Raw genomic sequence first — 21,265 nt, forward strand, 5'->3', positions numbered from 1 at the left:
TTTGAATGTGGATCCAAATTTTGCATGAGTATCATACCCAGTTGAAAACGTACATTTTACATATGCAAAGGCATTCAAGTTATTTCAGTGTTGGTCGAATTCAAAGTCTGAATGAATCCGATCCAAAAAAACATTCAGAATCTATTTTAACATCCATGTTAAAAACAATATGACCATTCTGTCCTTGTAAAAATGGAACCTTTTTTTTTAAATACCTCACAATTTGCCAAAAGACTTCCCATCCAAATTTCTGATCCCCAATTTTTTAAGACATTTTTACCCTTGTTCATATGCAAACATCCTGACATTAGCATATATTTGCAAACTTCCTCTTACGTTTGCATGTGAACCTCTTGATATATATATATATATATATGCGAACCTCTTGACATTTGCATATATGCATATATTTGCTAACCTCCTCTAACTTCGCATGCGAACCTCCTTTGATGTTTTGCATATAATCGCATGATTATTTGCATGGTTCGGACTCGGACCAGTGCAACCTAAACCAACTCTTGACATAGCTATGGGTTCAAACAGGGAGGATACTCGCCCAATCATGGTTGATGAAAATCTAAATCTAAAACTTCGATCAGAATCCTAAATCAAATTAGGTTTGATAAAGTAGATTTTGAATCTCGATTCAATTTTTGCATGAGAGTATCATATCTAGTTAAAATTGGTTGAAAACATACTTTTTACATAATGCAAACACATTGGAATTTTATTTCAGTGTTAGTCTGATTCAAAGTCTAAATCGAAAAAGAGTCTCTTATATGTCTGAATGAATTCGATCCAATAACACATTCAGAATCTATTTTAACATCCATGTTGGAAATGATATATCCCATCTATGTTTGTCAATGAATCGGGTTTTATCAGATATCTGACTGAATTTGATTTCATCCAGTTGCATTTGGTAAGCTAAAACTATACCCGTTTATAATTGGATGCGGATATGGTTTTGATTTTTTGTTACTGAATCTGACAAATATCGGAATTTTACGGATATCTGTTATGAGCTTTTCGAATCCGTTTAGCCATAATCCAATTGGTCGAATATATATGCAGATCCTCTTTTGCGATTCAGGGGAGAGTGTCTAAACTTGCTCCAGAAGGTAGCAAGAGAATTGAGGAACTTTTTCTTACAATATTTCCAGGTCAGACCGTCCTTTTTTCCTAATCGTATCTGCTCTCTCTCTATATTTTTCTTGCTTCCCAAGGTTTCAGAGAGAGAGCATCTGAAGTTCGAGCGATTTTCGCCAATTTTCCTATTTTCATCGAGGTAATTTTGTTTTTCTTTCGCTCTCTCTATTTTAGGTATTTTTTTATAATTTTCGGGTTCCTTTTCCCCCCTCTCGATTGTTTTTTGACGAAAAAAGCTGGGGTTAAGCAGACCCCCACCAGTTATGCAACTCATACCATTGGGTTTTGAACTTGCAACGTCCCAACACAAGGTGGCGTGTTGTTCGCCACTTTTCTTGGTAGTCTTTTGATTTCGAGATCCAGATCCTTTGGGGGTGTCTTCTCGTCGTTTCTTGATTTATTTTGGACAACATCCTCGTAAAATCCTGTAATTTTGTTTTCGTTCTGATTCCTAGTGTTTGTGATCTCACATGTGTTGTTAAACGGGGAGCTTTTTATTGTCTTCTTGAAAAACCCTAATTTTGTGATGAGTATGTTGTGGTCGGGGTTTTGCTGTGGATGGTTGTCGGCTATTGCGGTAGATAGCTGTAGCTGCTTATGCAGAAAAGTAACCTTTTTTTTTGTTCTGTTTCAAGGTTTCTTCATTGCATCTATTTGGGAAATTGAGTCTGAGAATGAGAAATTGATCCCATTTGGGAGGAAAAAATCATTTTGATGTTTGAATTGGCTATTTGAGGGTTTGTGAATGTTTTCATTCTTGAAGAGTTAGTGATTGTAATTTACTGTTGGTGTATGTGAGTGACACATTTCGCTCTGATTTTTTCTTGTTGCTGAATAAGTATCCTCAGTTTAAGTACTTCTACCTGAGAGTTATACTTCATTAGCGTAGCTGTGCCGAATGATTAAGAAAAGTCTGTTTCTGGGTAGTAATGGTGGTTTCATTCTTTGTGGAGCTTATAAGTGAGTGAACTAATCTTGAGTTTTAGTCTTCTTTTCTATTTTAATTTTTTGTTGGTTTTACAGGTTTAATCATGAAACTTGACACAAGTGGGCTCGAGTCATCTACTCCCCATCATGGCGTTAACACAGAATGTGAAGGGTTTTCATCGGTTCCATCATTTGAATTCCCTAATGTTACAGACGTGAGCCTCCCCTATGACCCCCCCACCCCCCTTTAATTCATTCTGCTCTTTTCAACGACTCCATCAATGATGATGTTTCTCTAGTTGAATGGACAACTCGATAGCTGAAGATTTTTCGTTGGTTCTTGTAGTTATCGTGGATTGATATTTGCTTGATGGTCGTGGATTTAATTGTAGACCATTGGTTAATGCAATAAGGGATGCACTAAAGTTATTCCTTCTGTGCAGTTTGACGACTTCCAAAAAAAATCTGTTCAAATGGTAAAGCCAGCAAAAGGGACAACCACCTTAGCTTTTATATTCAAAGAAGGAGTTATGGTTGCTGCTGATTCACGTGCTAGCATGGGAGGATATATATGTAAGTATCTCTTCTTTGAACCATTTATTCTTTATAAAATTTGATTACTTAGCGTGACTTTTTGCGCTTAGACCTAGTGATTTCGTGTTGTCAAGTTGGAAGTTGTAACTGCTGACAGTGTTAAAAATGACTAAACACACTTGGTGACTATCAGCACTGGAATGATTTTTGACTTTTTGTATGATTCATGTTTCTATGTGGTAAAACCTAGGCTTTTGTAAAATACCTACTTTTAACAGCATGTTGCCTCCTTTAGAGCTGGCATGAACACTGTACCTAATACTGTAGTAAGCTCATGGTTTTCTAGGAACTTCATATGTCTGTAAGCTGATTTTACTTATGCAAGATGCAGGTTCTTTTCTAAGCTTACCAAAATGTATCCTACTTTTGGGATTTTGTTTTACATGTAATCCTATTTTCGACTTGAAACATATAGGCAGAACTGATGGAAGTTTTTAGGTCTTATGTTGTACTAGTTCATTCATATCTTTTGCTATGTTTATTGATTACAATTATGTTCAGTTTTTGCATGTTTCCTTAAAGGAGCCAGCAGGATTTAAGGGTGAAAGAGACTCAAGATATGCAAATGCAAATAGCCGCAAGAGATTAAGGCAAATAGGTTATGTGCTTGAAGGAAGCCATCTGAGAAGTGTTTTGATCATTCATTGTGCTTAGATAACTTGAGAAGATAATCTAGTGAGGAGTGACCATTAGTCTAGAAGGTTCCTGCGGCATATACATATTCCTGAAGTATAACTAGCATTTGGGTTTGCATCCTAGTGAAGTTACTAACTGATGCTAATACATTTCTTTTCCATAAGGCCCTGGTTTGATTGCCTATACAATTTCTACATTGAATGTTTTGTTGGTGCATAGATCACATTCGGGCTGTGCCATCTATTGGTACTCTTTGCCTTGTACCCTCTCAAACTAGCTATCTAGCTATGTCACATGGGTGCGGGTACGGGTGCGACACGAGTGTAGGGCAATTTCAAAAATTTTGGACACGGGGACACGACTATATATATATTTAAAATATATATATAACAATAATAAGATTATAAATTTTAAAGCAAAAATAAAAAAGTAATTCTATTGAAGTAACAACACAAACTTACCAAAATATATCACATAAAGAAGCTTGTGAGTGTAATAACAACAAAACTTATCATAAATCTGCCTCATCGTCTGAATTAGAGGGAAGAACATGATCGAGGTAGTCCATGTTGAGAGTATGCAAATCATGTTCTCCTTCCAAGTCAAAATCTTCTGGATTTACACCCCAATACTTGGACGGTCCACAACTGCATCAAAATAAGACTAACTTAGTATTTAACTTCAAACTTTGAATACAAATATTTGAATACGAACTTTGAATACAAAAGAAAAAAAAGTACCTATACTTATCTTTGGTGCGGCGAGAAATTAATCGTAGATTAGAGTGAACATAAACCAAATCCTTTGCTCTTTTACTAGTGAGTTTGTTTCTTTTAATGTTGTGAATTTGAGCATATGTACTTCAATTTCTTTCACAACAAGACGATGTAGCAGGTTGGGATAACAACTTCATTGCAAGACGTTGCAGATTTGGTGTCTCTGATCCATATGTTGCCCACCAATTAAGGGGATCTTCCTCGTCCCTTGCCACGAGTGCTGCAAAAGAATCAAATCTCTTAGTAGAAAACTTGTCAAACTCACTATTTACAACCTTAAACATGTGAGGATCATTAAAAAGTCTTCCCAAACATATCATTCTATTTCTTGATATCTCAGGATCTTCATTTGAAGAAACACGACCAATACCTGCTGCCAACTATTTTTTTGCATAGTATTTTGGATTGAGAGAGTGTGCCATGCAATGCAAAGGTATATTGCTTTTATCCTATCTTCTCACTAAAACTGAATGTACATGATTGTAAAATTCTGAATCATCAAGTGCAATATCTTTCTTCTCATGTTTAAAAATGATACTTTAAACTTTTTCAATCATATTGTCTCACATTTCATAAATTCTATGAAGCATGGGTACATCTCTGTCAGCTTCTCTCAACATTTCTCAAATAGGTTCTGTAAATTCAACAAAATATGTAATTTTATCCTACAAAAAATCATCACAGATGCATTTTTTGATAGCTTGAGCCTTGACATCATCTTCAGTACGATAAAAATCCCAATCTTTATCAGCCACCATCATCATCAATGCATTCTTGAGTTGCTTAAGTCTTTTCATCATAACAATGAGAGAAGTAAAACGAGTTTCAACAACTTTCAGTAACTTGAGATCAGAATGCCTATTAAATATAGAAAAGGCATGATGATGGTTTACAACAAAATTTCTAATATTTCGAACATCATGCTCTATTTTCTAAATCCATAAACACATTTCACGTGCATGTGCATCATATTTTTATGGATTGCATATACTCTTAAGTGCCAAATTTAAACTGTGTGCTGCACAAGAAGTCCAAAAAATATGTGAATACGTATCTTCACTTGCCAAATTCATTCTTACACGACTGCAAACTGGAGCGTTGTCAGTAATGATTTGCACTACACTTTTTTCACTCACTTCTTTTATCACTTCGACAAATAATCTCTTTAAATATTCAGCATCTTTATACTCCCTAGATGCATCAACAATCTTTAAAAAGATTGACCCATTAAGTGAGTAAGCACTGAAGTTTATCAATGGTCGCCTTTGTATATCAGTCCACCCATCAGAAACAATAGACACTCCATGTCGTTTTCATGCAAATTTTTTGGTCTCTAACAAGTCTTTAGAATGGTTGACAAATCTTTTTAACAAGATTTGGCGGACAAATAAGATGCCTAATGAGTGAAGGAAGAGTACTTTGGTGCCTCTATATAAGAATAAGGGTGATATACAAGATTGCACAAACTATCGTGGTATAAAACTCATGAGTCATACTATGAAACTTTGGGAGAGGGTGATTGAGTCTAGGTTGAGGAAGGTTGTCATGATATCGGAGAATCAATTTGGTTTTATGCCCTGAAGATCAACTATGGAAGCTATACATCTTCTTAGACAACTTATTGAGAGAAATAGAGAGAGGAACAAAGATTTGCATATGGTTTTTATTGATTTGGAGAAGGCATACGATAGAGTACCTAGGGACGTTCTCTGGTGGAAAATGATGAAGAAAGGTGTTTCTCTCAAGTACATTAGTATAATTAAAGATATGTATGAAGGAGTAGTAACCAATGTTCGCACTTGTGGAGGGGTGACAACCAATTTTCCTATAACGGGTGGGTTACATCAAGGATCTGTTTTAAGCTCTTTCCTATTTGCTATAGTGATGGATGAGCTTACGAGATCAATTCAAGAAAATGTGCCATGGTGTATGTTGTTTGCTGATGATATTGTTTTGATTGATGAGTCTAGAGCTGGGGTTAATGCTAAGTTAGAATTATGGAGACAAACATTGGAAGCAAGAGGTTTTAAGTTGAGTAAGAGTAAGACAGAATACATGGAATGTCGGTTTAGTAAGCAACGAAGTAGTGCTGGGAGTGTAGTGAAGCTTGGTGAGCAAGAAATACCGGTGGATGATTGTTTCAAATATTTGGGATCTATCATTCAATAGTATGGAGAAATTGATGGAGATGTAAATCATAGGATAAAGGTTGGGTGGATGAAATGGAAAAGTGCGACTGGAGTGTTGTGCGATCGTAGAATGCTATTGCGGTTGAAGGGAAAGTTTTATAGGACGACTATTAGGCCCGCTTTACTATATGGTACGGAATGTTGGGCTGCCAAGAGGCATCATATTCAAAAAATGAGTGTAGCTGAGATGGATGTGTGGAAATACAATAAAAGATAAGATTCGGAACGAGGAGATACGTAAGAAGGTAGGCATTGCACCCATTGAAAATAAGATGAGAGAGAATCGTTTACGGTGGTTTGGACATATTCGGCGAAGGCCTAATGATGCTCCAGTTAGAAGGATGGAGAAATGGGAAAATAAATTAGTTAAAAGAGGTCGGGGTAGGCCTAGGAAGACATGGATGGAGGTGATAGGAAAGGATATGAATGCTTTGAACCTCACCGAGGACATGGCATTGGATAGAAATGATTGGAGGAGAAGGATTCATGTGGAAGACCCAGAATGATTTTCTTTTTTGGTTCATATCGCCGACCCCAATTGTTTTGGGAGGAAGGCGTAGTTGTTGTTTGTTTGAACAAGTTTTTAATTCTATTTTTTCCTCTGCAAGAATGACTGTTCTTAGTTTTTCTGAACTAGGAGGCACATAACCACTCAAATTACAATTAGCCAAAGATGTAATCATATATTTTCAGTATGGACTTCTAGCTACGTTAAAATGAATTAAGCTTGAGTAAAAGAATCGACCATTCTTTTTATCAATTTCTGCTCTTGCCATGTTTTTGAATGACCCTTGTATTGTTTTATTGCCTTCCATCTTTCTTTTCTTCAAAAGCTCTTCTTGTTCATCACTAGCAATAGCAAAAGGCAGATTAATCTAATCGCTTCTCATCTCTGCAATTTTCTTCTTTTCAGCTTCCTCTTATTCTTTCTTTAATTGCTTTAACAAGTCTTTGTCAACCCTATAACATGGCGTAATTCCTTGACCATGAATATGCAAAAGATGTGCTTTCACACGTGTATAAGAACCCGTGAAATTAGTCTTACATAGATTACAAAGAAACTGCACATTCCCACCACCACCACTACCTTTTATCCTTTTTGTCACAAGCCTTCAAAGTGGTTGAGAAACTTCTAATTCAGAGTTAGAACTTGAACCAACTGTATTGACACTGCCACTAGAACTCGCCATTATATCTAAAAACAGAAAAGAAAAGTGAAACTGAACACAAAATCGTATGCAGTATCCACCAAAATATGTAAATAAAGTTAATAAACACTTCAAAAAATAGTAATAGGAGCTCCACCCCTCTTACTGTGTGCCTAACAGAAAATAACAGAGGCAGGGGGCTCTGCCCCTTGCCGAAAACCGAACTGTGCCAGAAAACCAAACGGAGGTAGGGGGCTCCGCCCCCTCCCGAAAAAAATTTGAGGCAGGGGGGCGGAGCCCCCTACCGGAAAACAGATCCGAGGTAGGGGCCTCCGCCCCCTGCTGGAAAACAAAAATAGAGGTAGGGGGCTCCGCCCCCTGCCGAAAAAACAAATCGAGGCAGGGGACAGAGCCCCCTACACGGAAAATCTCTTAAAAATAAAAATAGAAACTAAGAGTACTTGTATTTAAGATATAGAAAGCATAAGCAAGGAAAAGTTTTGTAAATATAGTGATAAATATCAGGGTATTTTAGAAATGTTTTCAACTTCTAAAAGTTTTTTAAGTTTTTAGAAGTGATAATTTTTTATTTATTTATAATTTTAGATATTTTTTTAAGTTTAAAAAAAATTGAGGCTTACGCTTTACGCCTCGCCTCAAATTTTGGTGGAGCGCCTCGCTACGCCTCAACGCTTTTCACAACACTGGTTTTGAGAATAGATAGGTTTCCTAAAAACAGCGTGGAAATTAAAAGTTTTAAATTATTTTATTTAGAACTTTGAATCTTAAGCAAGACCTTAAACTCGTTTCATTTTCTAATATTTTTATTTTTTCTCATATATTTTAAATATTTATTTATTTTTAGCTGATATTTTCTCAAAAAAATGCAAGATAAATAAAATTTTTGAAAATCGCATGAGAAAAATATTGCCAATAAATTTCTGCTTTAAACTTTTTTACTATGATTGCAGATGCACATCTTTCTCATTTTCCCTTGAAGAAGAGGAATGCTAACACTCAATTACTTGGAAAAAGGCCTGAACACGGTGCCTCTCGGCCTTGTTTTAACTCTTCTTTACCTCTTTTTCTTGGAAAGGAAAAGAATGAACCAGTGTTGTGAAAAGTGCTGAGGTGTAGCGAGGCGCTCCACCAAAAACCGAGGCGAGGCGTAAGCCTTGAGGCATAAAGCGTAAGCCTCAAATTTAAAAAAAAAAAAACTTTAAAAAAATTATAAAAAAAATCTAAAAATACAAATAAATAAAGAAATGCTTTATTGATGAAATAACAACCAATAAGAAATAGAAAATCTCAAATAAGTACTAAAAAATATGAGATTAACATATAAAAGTAACTAAAAAAATGATTACATAACTGGAAAATATATGAGATTAACCAAAAAAAGTTAAAATACACTAAGAAACCGATTACATAACTGGAAAATATATGAGATTAACCAACAAAAGTTAAAATATATGAGATTATTCTAAAAAATATGAGATTAACATATAAAAGTAACTAAAAAACTGATTACATAACTGGAAAATATATGAGATTAACCAAAAAAAGTTCAAATATACTAAGAAGCTGATTACATAACTGAAATAACTGGAAAATATATAAGATTAACCTACAAAAGTTAAAATATATGAGATTATTCTAAAAAATGTGAGATTAACATATAAAAGTAACTAAATACTGATTACATAACTGGAAAATATATGAGATTAACCAACAAAAGTTAAAATATACTAAGAAACTGATTACATAACTGAAATAACTAGGAAATATATGAGATTAACCTACAAAAGTTAAAATATATGAGATTATTCTAAAAAATATGAGATTAACATATAAAAGTAACTAAAAAACTATGTCACACGGACTCGGCTAGGGAGGTGCCGCACCCGAGTCGACACGCCCCGACACGGGTGCGGACACGGGTGCGGCCTCGGACACGGCCTGGACTCGGTCAACGCCGAGTCAGACTCGGTCAACGAGTCCAGGCCGAGTCCGTCTTAATTTTGGACTCGGTCAATGTTGACTGAGTCCAAAAATGTCCATTTTTAGTACAAAAAAAGAAGAAGATCTTTTTATATATTTTTTAAATATATATATATATATATATATATATATAGCATGAGTCTTAAACATTAGGCCCAGAAAAAAAAATTATTCTTAAATATTATCATTTAATTCTCTCTCTCAATCTTAAAAGCTAATAAATTCTCATCCACGAGTACCAACACTTTTCATCCACCAAGTTCTCTCTCTTATAAAAGCTAATAAATTCTCATCCACGAGTAGCAACACTTTCTCATCCACCGAGATCTCTCTCTCTCTCTCTCTTTTTCAAATCTAGCTTTGAAAAATTAAAAGCTTTTAATGCTTTTAATTAATGTTATGAATTTTAGCAAAAGATATTTAATGCATTTACCAGAACATGCTTTAGTTAATGCTTTTAATTAATACCTTGATGATGTTTTATTCCCATGGTAGCTAAGACTCGGCTGAGTCAATGATAAACTCAGCCTAGTTTGGTTCTAACCCAGTTATACTACTATTTTAACTCAGTTAGTTCATGATCTGAGACAACTTGGAAGAGTCACGAGCCGAGTCCAAAATTTATATAGACATATGCACACATTGGACATATATATATATATATATATATATTTTAAATATATATATATATATAGCCGAGTCCCCGTGTCCAAAATTTTTAAAATTGCGCCGCACCCGCACCCGCACCCACACCCGCACCCGCACCCGCACCCATGTGACATAGCTAAAAAACTGATTACATAACTGAAAAATATATGAGATTAACCAACAAAATTTAAAATATATTAAGAAACTAATTACATGACTGAAATAACTGAAAAATATACGAGATTAACCAACAAAAGTTAAAATATAGTAATATACTAAGAAACTTATTATATAACTGAAATAACTGAAAAATATACGAGATTAACCTACAAAAACTTTGTTGATTATGTCTCAGAAATCTTGTTGTAAAAAAAAAAAAAATTGTGCCTCAGGCTTGTGCCTTGAAGCACAGAGGGCCGCGCCTCAAGGTGAGGCGCGTCTTTTGCGCCTCAAGGTGAGGCGCATCTTTTGCGCCTCAAGGTGAGGCGCATCTTTTGCGCCTCAAGGCGCGTTTTTGATAACACTGGAATGAACTATATTATTAGGTAATGTTTGTAGTTGTTCAAATGGGGTTAAAATTACACAATAAACTAAGTCATTGGAATCTGAAAGGATGGCCTATGTATGTTCGGTTCATTTGTAAATTACAAAAAAAAAAGAGAGTAGGTTCTTACCTTGTTTGGGCTCTCTTATTGGACATGGTACTTCTGGATGACATGCCTATCTAAAAATTCTAGCTGACATATTATTGTTAACTGCCAATGCTTGCACTGCACAATGTTAGTTAAAAATGTTCAGCTTGGATTGTCTTTTTTGAGCTTAAAGCAGGGTTACCGGAAGCGCCATACTATATGGGGAAGCGCTCTTCCCTGAAGCGCATTTCGGAAACGCGAAACATGGTGCTTCCAAAACGTGCGGGGAAGCGCCAAAAAAAATTGCAAAGCGTTCATTTAGGGGAAGCTCTCTTTCCCTTATTTTTTTCTCTTTTTTTGTGTTTTTTTTGTGTTTTTTTTAGTTTTTTCTTTTTTTTCGCTTTCCCCTCGCTTCCTAGGTCGCTTCTGATTCGCTTCCTAGGTTGCTTTCGAGACAATTTATGGTTCGCTTCTAAGTCGCCCCGCGCTTCCAGTTTCCTAAAATTTTGGAATTGCCTCCGCTTCCCGCTTCCGCTTCCCCGGCTGGCTTAAAGCTTACGCCTCTGACTGAAGCCCAGGTCTACTTTTGAGCTTGAGCAAGCATAGTCCTATGTCACATGGATATGGCTGCAGGTACAGGGTATGACATGGGTGCGAATGGTACCTCACAAATGTCAAAAAAGATGAGTATGGATATATGTGCATGTGTGTAACTGCATAAAATACACATGCAAAATTGCACAATTATACTGCATTTTACAAAATGTTCTGGATATAAAGTTATAGACTATCCGTTATGAACTAAATGTCTAAAGCATATCAAAGGTATATGGGGTGAAATGTGATAGTTGGATGGTTAGGTTGCACTCTCATAACCAAGGGGTCTGGGGTTTGAATCCCATAAGCGCTATCCCCCAATTTTGTTGGAAAAAAAAGTCAAAGATATAGAGTGGCTGACAAATAATGATTAATTAATATATAGTTAATAGTAGACATTTTTTATGTTGAGCATAGACTATACATTGATTGGATCATGAGATGGATAAAGAATTAAGGTCAAAATCAATAGACACATAACTAGAGCACCCAATATCAGTATGGGTATGACACCAATGTGGGTGCCTGGTAGAAGTATCCATGTTACACAGTTGCAATCTCAATTAGTATGTTTAGATGCATAATATACGACTGTAAGATCTTGATATATTTTCAAAAGATAATTGTTCCAATCAGTGTTGTGAAAAGCGTTGAGGCGTAGCGAGGCGCTCCACCAAAATCTGAGGCGAGGCGTAAGCCTCAAGGCGCAAAGCGTAAGCCTCAAAAAAAATGTTTTTTAAACTTAAAAAAACTATAAAAATTATCTAAAATTATAAATAAATAAGAAATGCTTTATTGATGAAGCACCAACCAACACGAAATAAAAAATCTCAAATAAATACGGAAAAAATATGAGATTAACATGTAAAAGTAACATTAATGTAACTAATGGAAATGTATTTAATTCTAATATCTTTCATGTAGAAAAGCGCCACTGACTGGCCTGAAGTAAGGTCATTCAAAATGTGGCCACTGAACCACCAACTCAATAAGGGTGTACCCACAAACGAAAGAGTTTGAGATGGGAGTTTGTAAAATTTTTGAAGCATGGCACATGAGAACACCAATTTTTTTGACTTTTTAATCAATACACAAGAATAAATTTGTGATATTTTACTGCATCTTTTATACATTTCTATTGAAATAATTCAAAATATATATTAAAAACTACTTTTTGTATTCTTACGCAGAGAAACCGTCCCCAAACTTGAGCTCCCCAACATTTCCTATGGAAAAAAAGGATTAGTGCAACTTTACCATCCAGCTATCTCATTCACCCCACTGTTAGGGATTGTAAGCGAATAGAGCAGCTCACTGCTCGGCTCAGTTGGCTCGCACAAAGCTCATTCAGACTTGAGCTCAGTGAGCTGAGCAATAAGCAAGAAGCAGTTCGTGCAATATAAGTGAAACGAGCACGATTAGGTTTATCATATGCCAACAAACATAAGAGTAAATGAACTGGTTATGCAGATATGATAAAAACAATGAGGTCACTGGTTCATTTTTGTTGTGGCTTCTTGTAAAAAAAAAACTATTTCTGCTTAACGAGCCAACTCAGTTTTGGCTAACTCGAGTTTGTGCAAGCTCATGTTCAGCTAGGCTGTAATCGAACCGAGCCCGAACAAGGCTTTCAGTTTGGTTTTACCCACTGCTCTTCTCTATAAACATTGGTACAGCCAACTTCCCAACCTTGGTCTCAAGGTCTACGAAGGGGGTCGGGCTTGCCGGAATAAGTCGCACGGCAGGGGTTGTGCCCCTGCCTGCTACAAAGATTCAAGAGAGAGAGGCAGACACGAAGGAAAAAGAATGAAGGGGGTCGGGTTACCTGGGGTATGGCTGCTTCCGACGTCGCAGCTGCTTCCGGCGTTGCAACGGCTTCCGGCGAGAAGGAGGAGGCCGATAAGGGAGAGACACTAGAGAGGGACTGCGAGAGAGAGAGAGAGGGAGAGGGGCTGCGAGAGTGAGGGAGAGATTGTGAGAGACGAGAAAGAGAGGGGCTGCGAGACATTAGGGCCCCCGACCCTCGTTAGGGTCGGGGGCAAGAATTTAATTATGGTCAAATGAGGGCTTTGACCCTCATTTGACCATAATCACGAGGCATGCGTGCCTCACCGTGAGGCGCGCCTCGCCTCGAGGCGTATGCCTCAAGGCCTATGAGGCGTATGCCTCTATGCATTTGCGCTTCAAGCCTGCGCCTCAAGGCACAAAGGTCCTCGCCTTGAGGCGAGGCACGCTTTTTGCGCCTTGAGGCGCATTTTTAATAACACTGGTTCCAATTGGTTGATTGTTGCTTCACACATAAGGTCATGTGCTCAAAGCCTGCATCTGTCTTTTAATGCACCTCATACTTCAAAAAAAAGGTATTTTAATGCACCTCTTTTACTCTAATATGTATAACTACGCTCAAGCGATCAAGCCAAGCTTTGTTGGACCGCTCAAGTCTGACCAGGAAACTTCCTTGTTAATATGGGAAAATTGGAAAACAACAAACAACAACAACTACGCCTTCATCCCAAAACAATTGGGGTCAGCGATATGAACCAAAAAAGAAATTCATTTTGGGTCTTCCACATGAATCCTTTTCCTCCAATCATTTCTATCCAACGCCATGTCCTCGGTGAGGTTCAAAGCATTCATATCCTTTCCTATCATCTCCATCCAAGTCTTCCTAGGCCTACCCCGACCTCTTTTAACTAATATATTTTCCCATTTCTCCAACCTTCTAACTGGAGCATCATTAGGCCTTCGCCGAATATGTCCAAACCACCGTAAACGATTCTCTCGCATCTTATTTTGAATGGGTGCAACACCTACCTTCTTACGTATCTCTTCGTTCCGACTCTTATCTTTTATTGTATTTCCACACATCCATCTAAGCATCCGCATCTCAGCTACACTCATTTTTTGAAGATGATGTCTCTTGGCAGCCCAACATTCCGTACCATATAGTAAAGCGGGTCTAATAGTCGTCCTATAAAACTTTCCCTTCAACCGCAATGGCATTCTACGATCGCACAGCACTCCAGTAGCACTTTTCCATTTCATCCACCCAACCTTTATCCTATGATTTACATCTCCATCAATTTCTCCATACTTTTGAATGATGGATCCCAAATATTTGAAATAATCATTCACCGGTATATCTTGCTCACCAAGCTTCACTACACTCCCATCACTACTTCGTTGCTTACTAAACCGACATTCCATATATTCAGTCTTACTCTTACTCAACTTAAAACCTCTAGCTTCTAATGTCTGTCTCCATAATTCTAACTTAGCATTAACCCCAGCTCTAGACTCATCAATCAAAACAATATCATCAGCAAACAACATACACCACGGTACATTTTCTTGAATTGATCTCGTAAGCTCATCCATCACTATCGCAAATAGGAAAGGGCTTAAAGCAGATCCTTGATGTAACCCAACCGTTATCGGGAAATTGGTTGTCACCCCTCCACAAGTGCGGACATTGGTTACTACTCCTTCATACATATCTTTAATTATACTAATGTACTTGAGAGAAACACCTTTCTTCATCATTGTCCACCAGAGAACGTCCCTAGGTACTCTATCGTATGCCTTCTCTAAATCAATAAAAACCATATGCAAATCTTTGTTCCTCTCTCTATATCTTTCAATAAGTTGTCTAAGAAGATGTATAGCTTCCATAGTTGATCTTCCAGGCATAAAACCAAATTGATTCTCCGATATCATGACAACCTTCCTCAACCTAGACTCAATCACCCTCTCCCAAAGTTTCATAGTATGACTCATGAGTTTTATACCACGATAGTTTGTGCAATCTTGTATATCACCCTTATTCTTATATAAAGGCACCAAAGTAATCTTCCTCCACTCATTAGGCATCTTATTTGTTCGCCAAATCAAGTTAAAAAGATTTGTCAACCATTCTAAACCTTTCTCTCCCAAGCATTTCCAAGCCTCGATAGGTATACCATCTGGGCCAACTGCCCTTCTTGATTTCATTTTCTTCAAAGCCTCTGCAATTTCTTTCTTTTGAATCTTGCGCATGAAGTCACGATTTATCTCATGAAAAGGAATGGAGAAGTCTCCAAGATCTTGAGCATGACTATCATTAAATAGCTTATCAAAATAATCTTTCCATCTCTCCTTAATCTCCTCATCTTTGACTAAAACCCTTTGCGTTTCATCTTTGATACATCTAACCATACCCAAATCCTTCGATTTCCTATCTCTCATCTTTGCAAGCCTATAAATATCCTTCTCGCCTTCTTTGGTATCCAACTTGTCATAAACCTCCTTATATACCTTAGCCCTCGCGTTTCGAACAACTTTTTTAGCTTCCTTCTTTGCTATCATATACTTCTCCAAATTCTCATTATCACGACTCTTACTTAGATTTCTATAACACTCTCTTTTAACCTTAATAGCTAATTTGACATCCTCGTTCCACCATGATGTATCCTTACCTAGTGGTGCACCGCCTTTAGACTCACCCAATACCTCCTTAGCTACTTTTCTCATACCACCCGCTATCTTATTCCACATTGATTCTGAATCCTTCTCGAGACACCAATCAACTTCCTTAACTACCTGCTCTACAAACATTCCTTGTTTAGCTCCTTTCAGTGCCCACCACTTAATTCTAGGATCTATCCTATGTCTATCCCTTTTGCGGCATTGTCTAATTCTAAGATCTAAAATTAAGACTCTATGTTGTGTAGCTACACTTTCTCCTGGTATAACCTTACAATCGATGCAACAACCCCTATCTCTCTTTCTAAGTAGGAAAAAATCTATCTGACTCGTATTAACCCCACTTTTAAATATTACTAGGTGAGACTCCCTCTTCCTAAACCAAGTGTTTGCTAAGATCATATCATAGGACAAACAAAAATCTAAAATCCTTTCTCCACTTTCATTTCTTTCTCCTATACCATAGCCTCCATGGATATTCTCAAATCCATCCCTACTAATGCCTACATGTCCATTAAGGTCACCGCCGATGAAAAGCTTTTCTCCATAAGATGTCTCTTGTACTACTCCATCTAAATCTTCCCAAAATTGATGCTTAATGGAATCATCTAAACCTACTTGAGGTGCATAAACACTAATAATATTAATAATATCCGTACCTAATACTAATTTAATAAGTAAAATTCTATCACCCTTCCTACGGACCTCAACTACATTATCTATAAACTGACGACTCATAACAATCCCTACTCCATTCCTATTCCTATTTATTCCTGTATACCAAATCTTATATCCCCAAGGTTCTATCACTTTAGCTTTCTCACCTACTCATTTGGTCTCTTGAAGACATAAAATATCAATCTTTCTCCTACACATAACATCTACTAACTCTACCAACTTACCAGTTAAAGACCCTATGTTCCAAGTGGCTAACCTAATTTTATGGTCTTGGACTAACTTCTTTACCCCCACCCGTCCAACAAAGTGAGGGAACCCTTGCCTATTTGACACCACACCCGGGCGCCGGTGTGACGCGTCGCTTCTGGGCGACGACCTAGCAACCCTTGCACATTTATCACTGCCTCCGGGCCTAGAGAGTACAGCGCGTCGCTCAGTAGGGAACGCCCCAACGAAATTCTCATATTGGTTCATTTTCATAGGATATGACAAAGTTTTTATGCTGGCTGTCACAGGCCTACCGCAACCCTCCTCCTTTATCCGGGCTTGGGACCGGCAGTGTATAACTACACAGGCGGAGTTAGAAATTTCACTAATTTTTTTATTCACATGTTAGACTCAATACCAGTAAATAATGAAAAGAAAAATAGGAAAAAAATGTATCTTCTCGATTGTGCAATTGTGTGATGAGTTAGGGGCATGCAACCTCTCTCTCTCAATTTTTTTTTGGGTTTTCTTTAATGGGAAGTGGGGCGGGCTGGGGTTGGTTTTGTGTTTGCTTTGTTGAAGATATACCTTGTCCATGCTCTAAAGTGTCTAAACATTGCTTCCTTGAAGATGCACTTCTGTGAAGCCTCATAATTTCAATCATAGTATCCTAGTCTGCACATACAAAGTTTTCATATCATATATTTTGCATGCGGCATGGTTGTAGATCTTTAGCCGAGGTGGTTATTCTGTTTAGTCTACCTGGTCAAGTCTAATCTTTATCTTCTGCTCATTGCAGCTTCACAGTCTGTCAAGAAAATTATTGAAATCAACCCTTATATGCTTGGCACGATGGCTGGAGGAGCTGCTGATTGCCAATTTTGGCACAGGAATTTGGGTATCAAAGTAAGCTCCCCACGTTTGATATAGCATTATGAACGCAATGTAGTTTTTTACTCTTATTTTGCTATGAGCTATTAATTTGCTTGGCTAAATTGCTGGATACTGTTTCAATTTGTCTATTGTTTAATTGTTTTGTAATCTGCCTTTGTTGTCAGTGCCGTTTGCATGAGCTGGCAAACAAGAGGAGGATTTCCGTTACTGGTGCTTCTAAACTGCTGGCAAATATTCTTTATTCTTATCGTGGAATGGGCTTGTCTGTTGGCACAATGATTGCTGGATGGGATGAGACGGTATAGATTTTGTAACTTGTCAACTTCTTTCTTTATCCATCTCTGAACATGGGATCTATATTACTTATGTGGTTCCTCTGTATTCTAGGGTCCTGGTTTATATTATGTTGATAGTGAAGGTGGAAGACTTAAAGGGACACGCTTCTCTGTTGGATCGGGTTCACCGTATGCATATGGTGTTCTGGACAGTGGGTGAGTTTTGGTCTGTTGATCCTGTTATAATGTATTTAAAGTTTTAAACATAAAGTGTTTATGGCCCTTCTAATTTCTTTGTAATTTTCTAGGTATCAGTGGGATATGTCAATTGAGGAAGCCGCTGAACTTGCACGCCGGGCAATTTATCATGCAACATTCAGAGATGGTGCTAGTGGTGGAGTTGCTAGTGGTTGGTCTTTCTCTCTCTCTCAAAATAGGTGGATAAAATGTTACCGGAAATAAGATACCAGAAGATCCCAAATATAGGAACTGATGAAGATAAGTAATTTATTGAAGCTTTAGACATTTATATTGTGTCCTTCCCATAAAGCTTGTTGTGTTGTCTCCTATACTTGGCTGCTTGGGAAAGACTTTGGACCATGCAGGCACAGAAAAGATGAGCTTTGGCATGGCTTCCTAGTCTTGCAACCTGCAACTGTAAAGAACTTATTTAGATAACTGGTCGTGGGTTGCCTAAAACCAGTCTCAGTATATGTTGAATGAATGTCAAGGCCTTGTTAGAAGCTGTCCTCTTGCGCTTTGATGACTTTGCATGATCGTTGTGTCAATGTGGCTGTTAAATTATTCAAGACTTCTAATTGAGTTGGAAGTCACAATTTAAGACTTGCATTTTTTTTTTCTATTGGAAGGGTCATCTGGCTTACCAAATCAGCTGAAATCTCTATCTGAGGTGGATGGTTTAGAAAAGCCAATGTCACTTTGGTTGCTTAATCATTTTTTTCTTCTCCAGTTTATTATGTTGGATCAAGCGGCTGGAAGAAGCTCTCAGGAGATGATGTTGGGGAACTTCATTACAAATACTTCCCAGTGATTCAGGAACAGGAGATGACTGAGGTGGAAGCTTGAGGTATAAGCTGCTTCAGTAGTGCAGGCACTTCAGCTTTGAAATTTGCCAACAGGCTGAGTTTTGCTCTAGCAAATGCTTGGCATCTTCGTGAAAACAACAGTATGGCTGATTGACATCATGACATCAGAGTTGTGGACATCGAATCACTTGATTAAGTCTTACCGACCTAACATTGTTTGAATCAATGAAGTTTACAAATTCTTGATAGTTCTTTTGTGTTGAAGATGTGAATGTGTTAAATCAACTCTCACTGCAGCTTTGAATCGGCTTGACCAGATTCATTGTCTGGGTCCTCGGCATTCCCCATTCAGTATGTGGGTTGGCTTCTAGTCTAGGTCAAACTGTTTGTATAGGTTCGTATCAATCATCCACAAGACCACTTTTAACCATGGGTGACTCACGCAATGTGGCTGGTATATGGTATTTTTCATGAATTAGCGATCGTCAGGAGACCTCTTTGTTGCCCTGATATGGTGCCTGGTGGTGACTTTCGGTGTTCGCTGCATCGTGGTTTCTTCTTTGTAGATTGTGATCATGTGCATTGCTAGGGAGGACGACGGTATCATGTTCATATCTGCTAGTCTGGGTAATATGTAAGCAATTTTTCCTGAGAATCTTTGCTGAATGCTAGTAACCGGCCCTTGCGTTAGTTGTGGTAACACTATTTCTGTGAAGATCTCGTTCGGTGAAGGTGGTGATAGGGCATAGAGGGATCTGAGATTATAAGCTTAATTTTTACATCGGTATCAGGATGAGTTTTCCTTTGAGAAGTGTGTTTAAACTTTAAATCCTCCACTCTGCACTCTTCTATTTTGCTTCGTAAGGCCATGTGATTTACTCTGTCCAAGTTCCTGAAAACTTAACTAATCCCGTGTCACGATGCTGTTGCCTTAATCACTGATTTCATGTTGCTCCAAACGTCAAATCTTGATTCATCCCTGACATTAATGACAACCCAAAAGTAAGAAGGGAAAAGCACCATTAAGAAAAAGTGTTGATGTGCTAATTTAATTTGCATCCGCACAGTAATTTCGGATTCAAACATAGAAAAGATCCCGATAAAGGAATTAATTCTGAGTTTCTCAAGGCTTAATTTATCAAGAAGACTGTAGCTCAAAAATCCCCGCCACTTACTAATTAAACAAATCACACACACGCGCGCACTAATTTACATCTAATCCCACATCCAAACGGACCGAACCCCAAGCAATTCCGGTTCGGGCGCCCGCCCAGAAATCCCGATACGTGCAAGAGAAGACTCGGTCTCTATCACCCCATATCGTCTCAATTCGGCAATTGCACGTGCACGTGGTGGAACTTTGGCCCTTCCTCCGAGCCGGCTAATCCGATTCCTGGAGGCCGCCGAGCACCACCGATCCGATGAACAGGCCGGCGGCACCGAGGCCGAGAGCGGAGGCGAGCACGGTCTGGAGCACGACGAGCGCGGCAGAGTCGTCAGGGATGGCGACGAGGGAGGCGACGGCGAGGACGGCGAGTGGGAGGGCGACGGAGGCGAGGGCAGAGGGCGAGGAGGCCGCGGCCCTCTCGACGAGGCCGAGCAGGCCGAGCTCCTCCGCCTTGGAGAGGAATCCCAGCTTCTCGATAGAGGAGAGGGTGAGGCCCAGCTCCTCCGCCTTGGAGAGGAGGCCCGCCTTCTCGACGCCGCTGAGCACCTTCCGCTTCTCGATCTTCTTCACGACGTCGACTTCCACCTCCTCGCTCCCCTCCGCAAAGATCCCCGCCCCGTACCACCGCTTCTCCCATTCCGGGTCGTACCGGTTCACCTGCCAAGAATAGAAAACACAGGTTTTTCTTTTTCTTTTCCTTGTTTTTTTTTCGATTTCTCAGCGAGAAGAGAATCGGGAACCCTGGATGGAAGAGAGAAAGGAGAAGGAGGAGCTCACCTTCTTCTTGAGGGCCATGGCGACGATCGTCGAGGGGGTTCGCCGGTGAGGGAGGAGAGGGGAGGAGCGCCCAGTTTTCTCGGAGAGGAATTTCGAGGAGAAGGTCGGAATCGAGATCGCCATCGCAAACGGAGAACCCTCTCTCTCTCTCTCTCTCTCACGTTTGGATTGTTTGGAGGGAATTGAGAATTCCTCCCGGCTTCCTGGTTCTTCTCTAAGTTCTCTTTCTTCTTGCTAATTTTTTTTTCTTTTCTTTTTATTGATTTATTTTATTCTTTTCGTATCTTGTATTTTTTTTTTGCCGGGGGGGGGGGGGGGGGTGGGAAAGGAGAGGAGAGGAGAGGAGAGAGGGAAGGTCGAGGGTTCGAAGCTCGGATGGTCAGCGTGTCTTGGCAACTCTCAGAATCGTCTCCAGCCAATCAGAGAACGAGGCCTATCCTATCACCCCGCTCCTCCAGGCTC

At 38.7% G+C, this 21,265-nt stretch overlaps 2 protein-coding genes across 2 annotated transcripts; one reads left to right on the plus strand and one right to left on the minus strand.

The window, feature by feature from the left end:
- The first annotated feature begins 1,050 nt into the window (after positions 1–1,050).
- LOC149833742 (proteasome subunit beta type-5-B-like) lies at positions 1,051–19,106 on the plus strand. Its single transcript, XM_090010992.1, has 8 exons — positions 1,051–1,288; positions 2,173–2,291; positions 2,520–2,649; positions 17,443–17,549; positions 17,702–17,836; positions 17,925–18,028; positions 18,121–18,221; positions 18,783–19,106. Exons 2-8 carry the CDS (start codon positions 2,181–2,183, stop codon positions 18,896–18,898), a joined length of 804 nt encoding a protein of 267 aa, XP_089867118.1. The 5' UTR covers positions 1,051–1,288; positions 2,173–2,180; the 3' UTR covers positions 18,899–19,106.
- Positions 19,107–19,863: 757 nt separating this feature from the next.
- LOC149833743 (uncharacterized) lies at positions 19,864–21,064 on the minus strand. The gene is made up of 2 exons (XM_090009836.1): positions 20,804–21,064; positions 19,864–20,683 (listed from the first exon to the last, which is right to left on the minus strand). The coding sequence occupies exons 1-2, from the start codon at positions 20,924–20,926 to the stop codon at positions 20,240–20,242; spliced, it is 567 nt and encodes a 188-aa protein (XP_089865962.1). The 5' UTR covers positions 20,927–21,064; the 3' UTR covers positions 19,864–20,239.
- Positions 21,065–21,265: the final 201 nt, after the last annotated feature.

Source organism: Nuphar pumila, chromosome 6 (assembly GCF_984573655.1).
Source record: "Nuphar pumila chromosome 6, dmNupPumi1.hap1.1, whole genome shotgun sequence".
Taxonomy (NCBI): Eukaryota; Viridiplantae; Streptophyta; class Magnoliopsida; order Nymphaeales; family Nymphaeaceae; genus Nuphar; species Nuphar pumila.

What these genes read in the sequence shown, in the direction of transcription:
- LOC149833742 (XM_090010992.1), top strand. Translation starts at nt 2,181, where the DNA reads ATGAAACTTGACACAAGTGGGCTCGAGTCATCTACTCCCCATCATGGC. An exon ending in AATTCCCTAATGTTACAGAC is followed by an intron (nt 2,292 to 2,519) that starts GTGAGCCTCCCC and finishes CCTTCTGTGCAG; the next exon opens with TTTGACGACTTCCAAAAAAA. An exon ending in ACAGGAATTTGGGTATCAAA is followed by an intron (nt 17,550 to 17,701) that starts GTAAGCTCCCCA and finishes CTTTGTTGTCAG; the next exon opens with TGCCGTTTGCATGAGCTGGC.
- LOC149833743 (XM_090009836.1), bottom strand. Translation starts at nt 20,926, where the DNA reads ATGGCGATCTCGATTCCGACCTTCTCCTCGAAATTCCTCTCCGAGAAA. An exon ending in CCATGGCCCTCAAGAAGAAG is followed by an intron (nt 20,684 to 20,803) that starts GTGAGCTCCTCC and finishes TATTCTTGGCAG; the next exon opens with GTGAACCGGTACGACCCGGA.